The sequence below is a fragment of the Leptodactylus fuscus genome, chromosome 7 (genome assembly GCF_031893055.1).
Source record: "Leptodactylus fuscus isolate aLepFus1 chromosome 7, aLepFus1.hap2, whole genome shotgun sequence".
NCBI classification, from domain to species: domain Eukaryota; kingdom Metazoa; phylum Chordata; class Amphibia; order Anura; family Leptodactylidae; genus Leptodactylus; species Leptodactylus fuscus.
In genome coordinates, this window is record NC_134271.1 from 49403711 (window position 1) to 49419357 (window position 15647).

The 15647-nt window shown below is 40.5% G+C and overlaps 1 protein-coding gene across 1 annotated transcript; it reads right to left on the reverse strand.

The window, feature by feature from the left end:
* Positions 1-4629: 4629 nt before the first annotated feature.
* On the reverse strand, positions 4630-15643 carry OGFOD1 (2-oxoglutarate and iron dependent oxygenase domain containing 1). The gene is made up of 13 exons (XM_075281879.1): positions 15385-15643; positions 15007-15152; positions 13635-13681; positions 12396-12496; positions 12084-12200; positions 11415-11506; positions 10321-10449; positions 10131-10244; positions 9762-9841; positions 9460-9692; positions 7466-7594; positions 6465-6523; positions 4630-5074 (listed from the first exon to the last, which is right to left on the reverse strand). Exons 1-13 carry the CDS (start codon positions 15536-15538, stop codon positions 4913-4915), a joined length of 1563 nt encoding a protein of 520 aa, XP_075137980.1. The 5' UTR covers positions 15539-15643; the 3' UTR covers positions 4630-4912.
* Between the last annotated feature and the right edge of the window lie 4 nt (positions 15644-15647).

Below are 15647 nucleotides of genomic sequence, written 5' to 3' on the forward strand. Positions count from 1 at the left end.
GGGGCCTATCCTGTGGCTTCCAAATAGCTTTTTAGCCAGGATGAACATATAACGTCCCGGTGTTTGGTTCATAATTTTTACAGTAATACAGATTAACATCAAAACACAGTTCGCTTTTGTCTGGCTAATGTCCCAGCTAGACACACAAATACAGCGCATTGAATAGTTTTCTGATTGGCATTATATGTGATACCAATAGACATAAAATGTGCACTGCTCACTGTAGACTACTAAATGTGCACTGTATTGCGCTACCCTCCAGAAATATGGCACACAGAACTATTTTACATATAGCTAAGGGTCCTATTCTGTGGAGCCTTCCTGAGAAAAGGGCACCTGGTCCATTGTCCTCTTGAAAATGTACTGTATTTGGTATTACTGTTCAGTTCCATTTACTAGAATGTAAGGAGTTTCTGTGTTCTCCCTGTGTTTGCATGGGTTTCCTCCTTCACTCTAAAGACATATTGATAGGGAATGTAGATGAGTCCTATATGGGACAGCGATGGGCAATGTCTTTAAAGTGCTGCGGAATATGTTTGCGCTGTACAGCAAAATAATAAGTTGTAATACTATACACAACCTGTAGACAAGTACGTTTTCAAGTCTATTCTAGTGAGTAGTTTCTCTTTTATTCTATGAACTCTCCCTTACATTGTTTAGCCTGAAGAACAGAACAGTGGTGGTCTGTGGCTGCCATAGCTTTATAGTGATACGTCCCATGGGTGGTGAAGGAATGAGGATGGTTATACTTCTGTAAGGTGCTTTCGCACATGCCTTTTTGAAGCATTTGTTACAAGTGGATCATAAAAAGAGAGTGAAGTATAAAGTAAAAAACATCTCTTTTTTTCAATTGCTTTAGCAAGCACACTGATACCAGTCCACACAACCAAATATGCTGGGTCTCTTACATACTCATATTAAATGGCAAAACTAGGAATGGATCCCAACAGTAAAAAACTGTGCTTGTATGGAGTTTACACAAATGATTGCTGCATTACAATTGTTCCCGTGACCTCAGTGGGCCGCCGCTGTGTTTACAGCACTGGGTATATTTCTATAGAAATATTGATTCGTAGAGGTCTCATTAAAACGTTCACAATGCAGCAACTAATGGGATTAAACCTATGGGCAGATTGTGGTCATTAAACCTAGACTTTTAGGGTAAGTTCACACAGGGTTTTTTTTGGACCAGATCCGGAGGCTACCTCAGGTTCCGGTCCAAAATACGGGTAGCTGCGACTGGATGCCAGTGCAGTTCACCGGCATCCATTCGCGCACTCCAGTCCGGATTAGGCCCAAATGAATCGGACTAGTAGGGAAGGTGTATCTTCAGGCGGCTTCACCTTGCTCAAAGAATGTGCATGTCGCTTTTTTTTTTTTTTTTTTCCCGGGAGCTGGAACAAACCTCTCCTGGAAAAAAGAACTGAACGGCTCCTACTGATTTCAATGGGAGCTGTCAGGTGTAATAGAGATGCTAAATTGTGGCTGAAAATTACTACCCTACACATGAGCATCATTAGTGATACTGAGCTGCAGAACTGCTTCAGAACACCTTAGCTAGACTCAAACGGGAGCTGATGCTTATGTTTGATGTGCACCTGTGATATCAGTGAAGCAGGCCTGCATTGGTGGCTTGGTATGATTGTTAATATGTTTTTGCTGAAGAACTGCACGCGGCTTTTTATTGCAGTAATGAGTAGCGCGTTACTATACATATCACCTGTGTACTAGCGCCCATTAAAATTGAAAACCTTTAGTTCACTGGTTGTTAGCATACAGGTGAGATGTAAAGTAACACAGGCTATTCATTACTACAATTAAAAGCTGCATCCAGTTGTTCAGGTAACAAGTGCTGCGTAAACTCGCGGCAGAATCGGCGCTGAGGAAAGGACTCCCATTGACTTCAATGGATTCAGTTTTCTGCGCAGAACACATTGAAATCAATGGGTTGAAAAGCCTCCCATTGATTTCAATGTGTTCCGCGCAGAAAACAGAACCCATTGAAGTCAATGGGAGTCTTTTTATCAGTGCTGATTCTGTCGCGAGTTATCATGGTGGAATCAGCGTTGCTTTACTCCGTGTGAATGCCTCCTAAAGTTGAGCTTAAATAGCTCTAAAATGCATGTATTACTACATTAAAAACATAATGCATTTCTGAAAACCGGATTCCTTTTGCTACACGTTTGGAGGAGGAAAGCACTATGTAAACCCAGCCTTATGCACCTCTTAATACTAAGATTGAGCTGGAGCTTTTAGAGCAGGGGTAGAGAACCTTCTGCTCTCCAGCTGTTGCAAAACTACAACTCCCAACGTGCATACTTGCTCTGCTGTTCTTGGAAGTGAATGGAGCATGTTGGGAGTTGTAGTTTCACAGCAGCTGGAGAGCCAATGTTCCTTACTAGAGATGAGTGAACACTATTCGAAACAGCCGTTTCGAATAGCACGCTCCCATAGAAATGAATGGAAGCGGCCAGCACGCAACTACCGGCAGCTTAATCCCCGCATGCCAGCTACGTCCATTCATTTCTATGGGAGCGTGCCATTCGAAACGGCTGTTTCGAATAGTGTTCGCTCATCTCTATTCCTTACCCCTGTTTTAGAGGCATCAGTGAGCCCTTTAGAGTATCCTCTGGTTACCACCATGAAATAGATGCAGTAATAAGACTGTTGTGGGACCATATTCTACAACCAACTTTTGTTTATTCAACATTTAAAGAGGATGTATGTCCAAAACATGAATATACTAGTAATTCAGGAGTTACAGCAACAGTAATAATGTCCCTTTCACTAACACATATAGGCTTCATACATACAAGCATATCTGGAAGCCCATTTAAAGAGGATCGTTCACCACCTCAAGTTCTTGGTATCTGTTAATAGGCACTGTTCCACTGATTCCAGTACACCTGGAATTTTTCTACTCTAGGCCCCACCATTCCTGAGCACAGGTAATCTTGATCTCTGATAAGCTCCAATCAGAGCCAGTGTCAGAACTCAGCATGACAACCTTGCCTGCTTCTGCCAGACACCGCCCTCTTGACAGTATAGAGCCTAAGTTAGTTATTTTATTAACCAATTGTGTTTCTTTTCTGTGAAATCCTGCGCTTCTTTATTCCTTCTCTTGTTTTACTATTGAGAACTGAGTTCTGTACACTGCTTTCACTAAATGCCCAGAGGCCTGGGCTCTTTTATTAGCCTGGGAAGCTGATGGGAAAGGGTCGGAGGCACTTCAAACAGAATAATAGAATTATTTTTTTTTTTACAGTATATCTCAAAAAAGAAAGTTTATAATATAAGTTTATAGACCAGGTGTTTTCAGGCACAGGGATACCCAGTGTGTATGCGTTCCACTTTATGTACTTTTATATGTATTCTAGGGAAAGGAGTTGATATGATTTTTTTAAATTTTTTTTTTTTATTTCATTTTTAGATCCCCTTGAACTCCGAGGGGGTCTAATCACTAATACAATGCTCTGTCTAGAGCAGCCTGTAACAGAATTGTATGCGAAACAAGCCTGGGAGTCTTCAATATGCTCCAGTCATCAAGGCAATGGATCGCATGCCCTAAGAGATTCCGCCACCCCCAAAATGGCAGGGGGAAGGGGGGGAGGAATTAAAAGTCTGCAATGAGTGTGTGCACAGGTTACAAACGTTGCCAAGTTTTCACTGTATAATATAGCAGAGAAAGCTCCTGAGCAGCCACCATATTTAAAATACCTGATATTCACCATACTATTATAGTGGATTTCAGGAAAGGGTTAAATAGTATCATGAAGAAATACAACTTGTACTATAAATAAGCTCCCTCATATGTTTCTGTGAACAGAAAGTGCTATGGCTTTTGGAAGGTGGTAAGTAAAAAACTAAACTGTAACAATGAAAATGGTCTGCGATAGGAAGGGGTGTTAAAATTCTCGGGATGTGACCCCGTCCAGCCTAAGATTCACGGTACTATACAGGAGCCTCCCCCACTAGTACACTCAGTAAAAGCAGTGCATACATTTCTGCTCTCTGAGAAATAAGGGAAAGAACTAAATTTGTTAATAAAATATGTAACAATTTATTAGTGACATAAATACTGCTAGAAAATCGAAAGTTGTTTGTAAGTTAAAGGGGCTGTCCAGTGTGAGCAAATAGATATTATGGCGTGTGTAATGAAAAAATATACAATTATATTTAATATAAATATAATTGTAATAATTAAAAAACACACACATCAGCCTCCTATTAAAATGATTGGAGGCTGATTTTAGGCAGAAGTTGGAGCTGATTTGGAGATGAAGGCAGTCTCAAAATCAGCTCCAAATTCCTCTATGGGAACATACCCTAAGGTCCCATTCACTCAACAGAATCTGGAGCGGATTTCATCACAAAATCAGCAGCAGCTTCCAGCTTTATTCTGCCTCCCACTGTTTTCAATGGGAGGCAGAGGTGGGAGCAGAATGCTGAAAAAAAAGAGAGCGTCCTGCTTGATCTTACCACAGATTCAGTTTCAGTACGTCCCGCCAATTAGATTAATCTTGGTCATAGAAGGATTCAGCAGTCTATCATAGGAGGTCGGTGGGACAGAAATGAAGAAGAATTTAAAACAGATACCGAAAATAAAGAGAAATTTCAGATAGACATGTGGACGGTCCCAAGACTGCAGTTTCCCCTTTGACTTCAATCTGGAAACAAACCACCAATAATTCCCAGACCACTCTCATTCTATAAACACATTTAATTGTACCCAAGATTTCATTCAGAAAACCCAGATTTCATATTTACAAGAATCAGGCATGAGACGTCTGCATCTGTGGCTTTGGTTGTGATGGTAAGCTCCACTTAGAGCTGAGAAACACATGGAGTCCATCAATGCCTCATAAAAAAGAAAAGTTTGAATAATAAAATAAAAAACAAAAACACAGCCATGTCATTCATAGTACACAAAAGAAAAGTCCCAGAATCCTCTGCGGTTGGGGTGATGGTGGTTTCTTTGTGTACTTCTATGGTTAATGTGCTTCACAAATTTCATTGTTTCTTTATCTCTGTAAACCAAGGCCAGACAGTTGTTCTCTGGATATACTGTAAGAAGCTGAGAACAGACAAGTGCTTAGAAGTAGTATTAGCTGGAAGACCCAACAAAAATACTTAAAGAGGAGGGGGAGAGAGTTTGGGTGCTAAGATATACTAAGACCTGTACAGTGATGAGCAAACAGTGCCATATAGGAAGGCTTGCTGGTTGATCTGTGGATATTGTCAGAAGATAGACAACAACAGTTATCCCATACTTACAGGAGATAGTCTAGTACAATGCTGCCATATTTACAGCAGTCCCATAGACAATGAATGGAGTGGCAGGGTGCATGCATGACCTGCTGCTCCATCAGGAGGACAGCACAGGTCTCAGGGTCATGGGGGTCCCAGCGGTCAGACCCCCACCCATCATGAAGTTATTCCCTATCTTTTCGATAAGCGATAACTTAGCAACACCCATTTGAAGGGAATCTGTTATTATGAATTATGTGATCTAATCAGCATTTTCAATGGTTAAAAACAGCCATGAAGTCATGGAGGTGGTCTTGTTAGTGACCGACAGCTATCTCTGTGTGCACATACATACATGGAGGGCTGTCAGACTGGTTTCTAAGCAAAAAAAAATCTAAGATAAAGGATTAAGTTACAATTTATATTAAAATGTTTCCTACAAAACTAGATACCAATATGCTCAGCTTCTCCTCCTCCATTACATGATGCCTGCAGATTAGACTATTTCACAGTGACAGGTTCAGGGGGATATATATGTATCTAGCAGGTACCATATCCTTTCCTACTTGCCAAGTTTAATAAACAGGAAAGTGTCCAAAACACTTTATAACAATAGATCGCTCACGTACCAAAAATTCTGATGCAGCATTTGATACTTATGTTTGTGATTACGTTTTCTTACAAGAGTTGAGGATGACAAGGTTCAACATACCTGATCTTTTCATCCCCTGACCCATGCCAAATGACATTTTTCCATTCACATCACACATATTAAGTGGTTGGCTCGTCCTTTCAAAAATCATCAGAAGTGTAATTTGTATGTCCAGTTTAAGATATCCCAGACTTACACAGGACCTTTCACCACCTCCACTGACTCTTTGCATTCATCAATGGCCGCTGTTCCACTGATTTTGGCACAGTTGGAACTTTTTCTCTAGCCCCCACCATTCTCGACCAATCATTTCTGTTAGTTTAATACTACTAGTTTTCTACTGTTGGTCCCTGCCTTTCTGCTCCAGCCCAGCCCAGGACCGCCAACCTGAAAGTAGAGGGCATAACTAACAGAAATGATTGCTTGGGATCGGAATGGTCTAGAGAAAAAAATTCCAACTGGGCTGAAATCAGTAAAGCAGCACCCATTGAAGGATGCCATGAACTGGAGTTGGTGCAGGTAGTGAAAGGTCCTCATTAAGCCACAAATAAACTTCAATAGTTACCTCCTCATCTTCTTCCTTGGCGATGTAAGAAGTGAATCCTCCATATTCTGTTTCCCAATCTGGAGCAGAAAATAGAAAGGTGTCAAAACTGCTCAAAAGGTGAAACATAAGAGCTTAAAAAGACCTTTCTCCCTACTGTACTAGTGACCTTTAAAAGGGAGTCTGTCTGCAGTAAACTGGTTATAAACCTAATCACAGTATCTTGTAGAGGGGATTCTACAGTTTCCAAACATATCTTATTTTAATTAAGAATAAGAGGAGGAGAAGTGCTTTGTATGGGAATCTAGGAGACCAAAGCTAAGCTAAGACATACCCCCAAAGCACTTAGTCTTAATTTACATATGAATAAAGCTGCAATTTACACGAAAATATGGCTCCCAAACTAAAAACGAAGCACATTTGGAAACTGTAGAATCACCTCTACAAGGTATTGGGATTAGGTTTTTAACCAATTACTAACAATCACTTTAATACACCCACACAAGTTAAACATGGTTAATGTAATGTTAAACAAAATGTGTCACCAAAAACATCTTGTTAAACAAATCAAGATTCTTTTTTTTTTTTTTTACTTCCTACAATTCTCACTCTGACCACCAAGCCTACTAATAGACTGACATTTGCCCATTCTGGATGGATATTCTTTCACATCACAGACAGTATTACAATATAAGAGAAAGCTACTGATAAAGATGAGGTCATAGTTTATGTTTACACAGAGCGTGTCTAGAAAGCTCTCTCATAGACCTCTGCGAGTTGGTTCCAGTCATTGCTGCCTATGGCCGTGACTAGACTGTAAAGCATATCACTAAATGCTGAAAATAGAGCAGAGTGGTAGTTTAGGCAAGATGACAGTCCCCCATTATCATGTACATAAACTATTTAAAAAAAAAAAAAGTTATATTTTCATAATTTGGTTTCAAGAAGCTAAAAAAACAAACAAAATTGGTTGTGATTGCCCCAAAGTCGGAATAGCCACTACAAGTATATGAAATACTGACCTTCACATCCACAGAACAGCAAAAGGTCCAGAGCAAACTCCTGGCGCTCAGGATCATTGTCATGTATCATAGTATAGTGTCCATGCTCCCAGTGTCTCAGTTCTCCAGTGCATGTCGGGACTTTGTCACCTTTGACAGACCAATATAAAATAACAATCAATGTGAAATGCAATTTCAGAAAGAAGAAACTGCAGCACTCCAGCAAAATCCCCCCCCCCCCCCCACCACCTATAATCTGATCGGTTGTCAGACTCCAGGCTTCTTGCATGTGTACTGTATTGTATCCCTTCTATCCAGCTTCTCATCAGATGCCAATTTGGCTTTTTCATTGCTCTCTTTGCTCTGCTATCAATCCCATGATGCATCAGAACAATGTTGCATGGGCAGCTAAAGACTGTACTATGTCTACCTGCTGTGGGGCAGAACAATTATCCATTTCTCTATATTCTCCTAAATAATCTAAGGCTAAAAGTATACAGTATTGGAGGACGAGCTATGAGCTCCTTCATTTTAGCTGCTCTTCAGTAGTCGGTGACAGATAAGTCCATCATACAGGAAGTTTGGAGCTGACTTTTTAACTCCTGTCAGAAAGCGTAATGTCTCATTATGGAGAGAATGGTACAGGGACCCAATACACCCATACATGCCCTGGGAAGAATTCTTGGTAAAGAATATTCAAATAAGAACTCATTGGTGGAAAAAGGAGAACTTGCTCCTAGCGCCATCTTTTGGAAAGTAGTTCTCTATAGATCAAAGGGAATGTGTCACCAGGAAATGACCTATTGTTTAAAATCACATTTTTATGTTTAAATATATTTAAGAATTTTTGTTGATTTTATTTTCAAGTTTCCAAATTAACATTGCATGTAATATTTAAAGAAGACCTTTCATCAACTCCAAGTCCAATCTTTATATTAATTAGCTGTTGCTTTATTGATTCTGGCACACTTGGAATTTTTCCTCTAGCTCCCTCCAATCACAAGCAATCAATGCTGTTAGTTTTTTTGCATATGATATGCTATTTATTGTCTCTATTGTCAGGAGATAGGAGTCAGGCAGGAGCAGACAACGGGTTTGATTCTGAGCTCTGACACTGGCTGCCTTTGATTGGTGCTCTGAATCATATCCCCTGTCTGACACCATCCTTCTGACATTATAGAGCTTAAATAGCACATGAGGCGCCAAAACTAACTGTGCTTGTTGCTCAGCTCAGTGCAGGCTAGTGAGAAAATCCCAACTAAGGGCGGGTTCACACCTGTGCCCGGTCTCCTCTTTGTGGGCTTCCGTCGTCTGCCGACAGGAGGCAGAATCTCGGCATTCAGTGTCCGCCCATGAGCGAAACCATTTTTTTTTTTTTTTTTTTTTAATAACCGGACACAAAGTCCTGTATGTCCAACTTTGTGTCCGGTAAAAAAAAAAAACAAAACTTTCGCTGCGGAGGGCAGAAGACAGAAGACGCTCACAAGCGGACACTTTGCAAACCCATTCAAATGAACATAAATGAACAGTACACGTGAATATAAGAAGATTACAATATTACTTTTTATATGTTTATTAAAGAAGGTTTCTTTCTCCAGTTTTCAAGTGGATTACTTTCTCCCCTGTACGTAGACTTGTATCAAGAGAGGAGAGACTGCTGGAAAATACACACAGATCCTTGCTGCTGCTACACTCTGCTACTCTGAGGGAGAGATCGCTCTTTTGACACTGCTGTATATTCCAGATATGACTTTACAAATCCACAGAATAAGGCAATGAAACAATTAACCGTCTCCTGCTCCCTCTCTCCTCTCCATAGAGTTCTGTGAGTGAGGCTGGATATGGAGATAGGTCTCCATGTAAACAAACAGTCTCAATGAGGCTATGGAGGACGAAAGCGGCTTATGTGAAAAGTCAAACATATTACTTTAAGATTTATAACAGAGTTTCTTATATTTAAATACACTATTAATTTACAAAAAGCTGTTTAGAACTGGAGATACACTTTAACTTACCTTCTATCTGAGCAGAAGGACCATCTTGTTCCACTCCATTTCCTTGTGCTAAGGACCTTACATTATCCTTAGAGGAACCTTCTCCTTCATCAGAATCTTCATTGTCTGGAGCTAAGAAATGCAGCTTGAGGCCAGTAAGGTTGGAGAGCAATAGGAAAAAGGCCTCAGATTGCAGGAGGTCCATGCAGGAAGATAAAGCATCAGGTAATGCTCCTTTAGCCCTCTTAAAGCATCTGAATCACAGAAATGATGTAAGTGGAGAACAAAACAGTGACAAACTTTCCAATAATCCACATATTCACCTTCTGTTGGGTGGGCCGAGCAGCTCCCAGTCAATGTTGTGGGTCTCCAGAGCTGAACACACTGCACTGAATTTCTCCTCCTAAAAGTCAGACAAGAATATAGATTATTTTTTTCTCTAAATGTTGCAGTGAATGAACACCTGTACAAGAGTAAGGTCATAACACTCCAACTGTATAAAGGGCAATGCTCCCTCTGCTTTATCCAATAGTATGGAAAACAATGAGCATTTACATATGCAGATTGCTGGGCAATTCTAGGAGTTAAGACGTGAAGAAGGCAGCTATTAAACAAAAATACATCTTTACATTCACCATCTTCATGCAAAAACTAGGATTTCCATTTTACACCTAAACAGCTATAGGACAAACCTTGAGAAAGTCTTTCAAAAGAATTTCTGATGAGTCTTCAAATTCATCTTGAATCTGTGACTGATATTCAAATGACAGGTAAGCTGGATTTATCCATTCATATAGAATTTCATGCTGTGGGAAAATAGAAAAAAGTCAACAAAAACAATCAAAGTTCATTCACAAATATCAGGGCATTTTACAATCGTACATCACGTGGGATGTGAGGATTACGAATAGGTGCAGGGTCAATACACCGTGGAGGCCTTTCCAAGGAGGATCCATGAAACCATCCACTAACTGACAGACGACATTTGTCCTCCGATAGCACTTCTGATACCTGCAAAAACAACAAAATATTCCCTGAAAGCCCCTGAAGAGACTATACCTTAAGGTAATCACACAGATAGTGTATATCACAATTATGAACAGAATATATATATATATATATATATATATATATATACACACATACACACACACACACACACACACACACACGGAGCCTACTGATCACTGAATATATCATTGATAATGTGCCCCAGGGGGATTAAAGGGATCAGAGGCCAGGCATGTGCACTGCGCTCTGTTAAATCTCTACTGAATGACAGAGATAACAGAGCTCCGTACTTGACCGTCTCCATCAATCCCATAACCTGAATCCATTCGTGACTGAACCTTTATTTAATTTCCTTCAGATGCAAAATATATTGGGGAAGGGTTCCTCAATGTATAAACCAGCCACGCGCTCCCTCGGTGTAGACAAATATTGATACACGGATATGTAGACAAAAGTAGATTTTATTGTAATCTTTATTGTATCTTTTACAATAAAATCTACTTTTGTTTACATATCCGTGTATCGATATTTGTCTACACCGAGGGAGCGCGTGGCTGGTTTATACATTGAGCAATATATTTTGCATCATATACTCCGACCTAAGAGTCGTCGCCAATGGACGCTGCCTATTGTACTCGGTTAATATTCTTCTTTTGCGCCCTGCCAGGCGCAACAAGAGCTTGACTTGAATTGGAATTTCCTGAAGTTCTAAGGTCTCCTAATAAGCGCGGCCATACTTGTTCAATTGCTTTATAGGACTTAATTTCCTTCAGAACAGAGATCTCTGGGTGGTATAACACACATTTACATGTAAAATGCCATGAATTGCAAGAGTTTTTCTAAGTTGCCGAGGCTAGAGCAGGCCAAACCCAGTATAATAAATTACAGAATGAACAAATATATGAAGGCTCTTCTTGCTGTAATATTCTATTACTCTTCTTGCTGTAACACTCTGGAGTTCCTACCTGATGGAAAGAGACTGGAGAAACCTCAAAGAAAACCAATGTATTCCAAGATGGAACAAGAGACTTTGCAATAGATCCAGGTTGTGTCCTGTCTGGAACAAGAATATGACATGTATAGAGTATTAATCATGACACGCACTAAGAATACTATTGAAGAATATCTACTATAGAGATAAAAGTTACTATATACAAGCAGGTGACCAGCTTAGATGAACAAGTGTGATAGTGATCCCGTAGGTTCTAAAATCACCAGAGATAGGACATGGGCTGAATATCATGTACTTCTTCATGTTGGAATGACCTTTTCTCTGATCTGCTCATTTTCTACATGTGTTTGTCACTAGGGTGTGGTGTCCGTAAGAAACGTCTCTTTTTCAAGTCGGAGCCAGTCGGAGTTGTAATAATTGCTTGGTCAATAGCCTAGGCAGGACACAAAGGGCTTCCCTATATTTTGTTGGGGGTAACCATTTGCCTATGACAGTTGTAGGGTGTTCCACTTCAAGAGTTTAAGAAAGGTAGCTTAGCTTCAAGAACACAGGTTGTATCAGATTATGGCGTATGCCCTTGTGGCATTAGCTCTCACTGATGTAGTACCCCTAACATCCTGTACAAGTCCTTTAAGTATAAATACATAAAAAGCAAGAATATCTGAATGAGAAAAGGACATACTGTCAGTGTTATACAGGTCCAGAGTTCCCCCATCTGCCTCACACCACTCAGGAACCAGATACAAGATAAAAGCAAATCTCCTTCCTTCTAGTTCATCGTCATGGCACAGCAGGGTATCTGTATGGTGTGAAAAAAAACAACTTATTACAAGGTTTGATATATACCATTCACAAGTTATACTTCTCAGACGTGTTCTGGTCAGTAAAGTGTTAAGTGGTTAATCCGTTAGTAATGTATAAATGATATATCCTTTATATATGGACAATTTTCCTCTAAATGTAATGTAAATGACTGGATGTGTCCATCTCTTACCTGTGTAGTTGTACAGAGCACATGATATGTCTACAGTGGTCTCTAGATCCACATTTGTCACCTCTGAAAGCCATTGCCGAAACTCTACAAACAGGACCTCTCTGAAACATGAGGATGACAAAATAAACAACACAGGTGACTATCAGGATGCCAAAAACAACATATCTAAAAAAATATCTAAATCCTGACCTCCGTCCAGCAGTGGCCAACAAAGGACACAAATAGAAGGAGATGGAGAGCACACATTTGGCTATTTCCAGAGAAAGATTTGCACATATGTGGCCAGCTCTCAACTTCATCTCCTCCTATATGCAGTCATTGTTAGCCACTGCGAATTGCCAAAGAGGAGTCTACAGCGCCCCTCGATGGGGATGACAGAGGTTTAGATCTCCCAAAAATGGCTGGTCAAAAACACAAAATTCTTTAGGTTAACAAATAAAACTGAGGATCACAGAGTTCCAATAATAAATATATAAAATTAAAGGTAGTCTATCACCTCCCTAAGCTAATTGATATGTTAGACATTTCACTTTTGTGGATTTAGAGAGAAAAAAAAACTGTGAAGTCTGATGCAAATGAGGCAGTCAGTGCACCGAGGTGGCCTTCGGCTGTTGCTGCTACAAATAGGATGGGAAAGGTCATAGCGATGGAAGGATCAACTTCCACTGCATAAGCGAAGATACCAGGGGTCTGAGTGGCAAGAGCAGAGCTCCAGGGAGCTGAATGCCCACCCCCAGTGCACCAAATACTTCATTTGCACAAGGCTTACATAAGTGACATAAGTAACAACGGTATCCTGTTTAACACTCTAATGTGCTCTGTAATTTGGTGTTGAAAGTTGATTATGCTTAGGGAAGTGGAAGTCTCTCTTAAAGAGCACCTATTATTTTAACAAACTTGTGATATGTTATAGTGACATATCAGAAGTTTTATTCAGTTCAGACCTGGGTGCAGAGACTTCCATAGGTGTCTAAAACAAAGGGGAAAGAGCTCTCAGCTGAGTACTACACTCATTGGCTCTTCAAGAAGTACGGAGAAGGAACAAGCGTGCAGAATATGCATTATTAGAAATCCTAGGACCTGAATCTGCTCAGCATGCACTTACCTCTACTCCTAGAACCAAGCACAAAAGGATGCAAAGCTCAGTAGAGAACTACTGTCCCTTTATTTTACCAATCAAAACTGGATTAAAAATTAATAGGTAATCTATAGGACAAAATGGTATTGCAGCTGTCTTACCGTAGTGCACTGATGTGTGGCTCCTTCCTGCTCTTCAGATCCTCAGACTAGAAAACAAAAAATAAAACCATATTAAGTTGTTATACAGCAGTGGTTGTCAGAGGACTTTTTGCCTCTACTAACATGTCTGTATTAGTAAATTATTGCATTCCTCGTAATAAAACAATTCAGGAGTGTTTAATAATGCGGTGTTGTGCCATTCCTCTGTAATTCCGACCAGGAAAGTAGGAATAAATGGACATTGGGGTGTTACCAGTTTGATATTCCTGCAGTTTCACATCGTAGCAATAAGGTGAAAAATAACAGAGGAACAGCAAAGCAAATTAATAAGAAAATATTTCATGTGAAATTTATCCATTTACTAAAAAGACATGTCAGGAGAGTCGACATTGAACATTGTACTGGGTCATAATCTTTTTGTATTAAGGCATTCATTTAAAGGGGTTGGCCACTTTCAGACCAATATTAAGAGACAAATGTTATTGTTTGTACAATAAAAAGATATACAATTTTCCATTATACTTTCTGTATCAATTCCTCACAGCTTGCTGTCATTCATTCTGTTACTTCTAGTAGATAAAAGTCTGACCATGGTCATGTGATTTACGGTCCATGGTCATGTGATGTACACACAAGTGAACAACTGACTACCAGGCAGATGTCTGATTACTGTGCTGTGACTATAACAAGCAGCACCTGTGTGCTCATCACATGACCATGGTCAGACTTTTATCCACTAGAAATAACAGATCGAATGACAGCAAGCCGAAATCTAGAAAACCGTGAGGAATTGGGGAGGGGGACGAGCGAGGAAGGGGCAGAGTAAGGTGAGAGGGGTTAGTGAGGAGTTACATAGCAGGAACCTGAAACACATAAACAAATGCAGGAGGTACCAGGAGCTCTCAGAGACACCCAGAAATCACCCAAAACACGGCTAAAGTTATATGGGTGCATTCATTAACCCATTAATAGAACTAACAGACATTTTTTTAAAAAAAGTAAATAAAAAATATTACATTTTGCCCGGACAACCCCTTTAAAGTTTCTGTGGGGGCATGTTCGTTTCTAAGTTTGGAGGTGGGGGGGCGTCTGTTACATAGGAGCGAGATAAGAATGTTAATGTTCCCCTATGTGAGCGGCAGAGTCAAAAATACTGTGCCGAGTGTAATGCGAAAATAAAAAACAGGAACACGGCCGCAAAATAACGCGGCGTTTACGATCCACGCTCCCAATGAAATCAATGGGAGTGTATATGGCCCGCAAAATCTCACACGACACGTTACTCTGTGTGAATAGGCCCTTATATAGTTAAAAACAATTGTAACCTGCTCTGCATAGTTCATAGACAAGGCGCATATGGAGCCTGTTGTACCTGCTGGAATTTGTACAGATCATTTGATTTTTCATGGAACCTCAAGGCCAATAATTCTTCTTTTAACCCATCAAGAAATCCGGAGTCTTCAATGAAAGAATGGATAACGCAATGTTGGAAAGGGGCAGAATCCAAGACAACAGAGCCTAAGAGAGAACACAAGGGCATTGGTTATGGAAGTTCTCCATCATGTATTGAACAGGGGCAGTCTGTGCTCTCATCTCTGCACTGGACCTGGTGAAGTCTGTGCATTGCTCACATGAGACCCTGCACACTGTGCTCCACCTGGCCTAATGTCCTGTAGTGAGAGACTAGGACTATGAGACTATGGCTGGCTGTAGTAGCAGATGACAGGAGCACACACGTGTTTACACTCACCACACTGTGCTGCCTCCTTCTTCTCCCAGGCTCTCCTGGCCTCCTCACGCCCGGCCTGCTTCCCTAGAGCAACTGACAGCTCAGCCTTCACCTCGCGTTTGCCTTTCTTATTCCCTCCATATTTCTGTCCTGTCTGCCGCCGCTTTTCGCTCATGTCCCCTCTAAAAAGAACTGTAACTTTGACACTCTACGCCAGAACTACAATTCCCATGATCCTTCGGGAATGCGTCGCCGCGCTATGACGACGACTTCCTGTCGTAACC

Excerpts from the sequence above, each read along its gene's own strand:
- OGFOD1 (XM_075281879.1), bottom strand. The coding sequence starts at position 15,538 with ATGAGCGAAAAGCGGCGGCAGACAGGACAGAAATATGGAGGGAATAAG. Across the intron at positions 9,693-9,761 it reads CTCGGCCCACCCAACAGAAG|ATGCTTTAAGAGGGCTAAAG; the intron begins GTGAATATGTGG and ends TCTGTGATTCAG. Across the intron at positions 6,524-7,465 it reads GCTGTTCTGTGGATGTGAAG|ATTGGGAAACAGAATATGGA; the intron begins GTCAGTATTTCA and ends TTTCTGCTCCAG.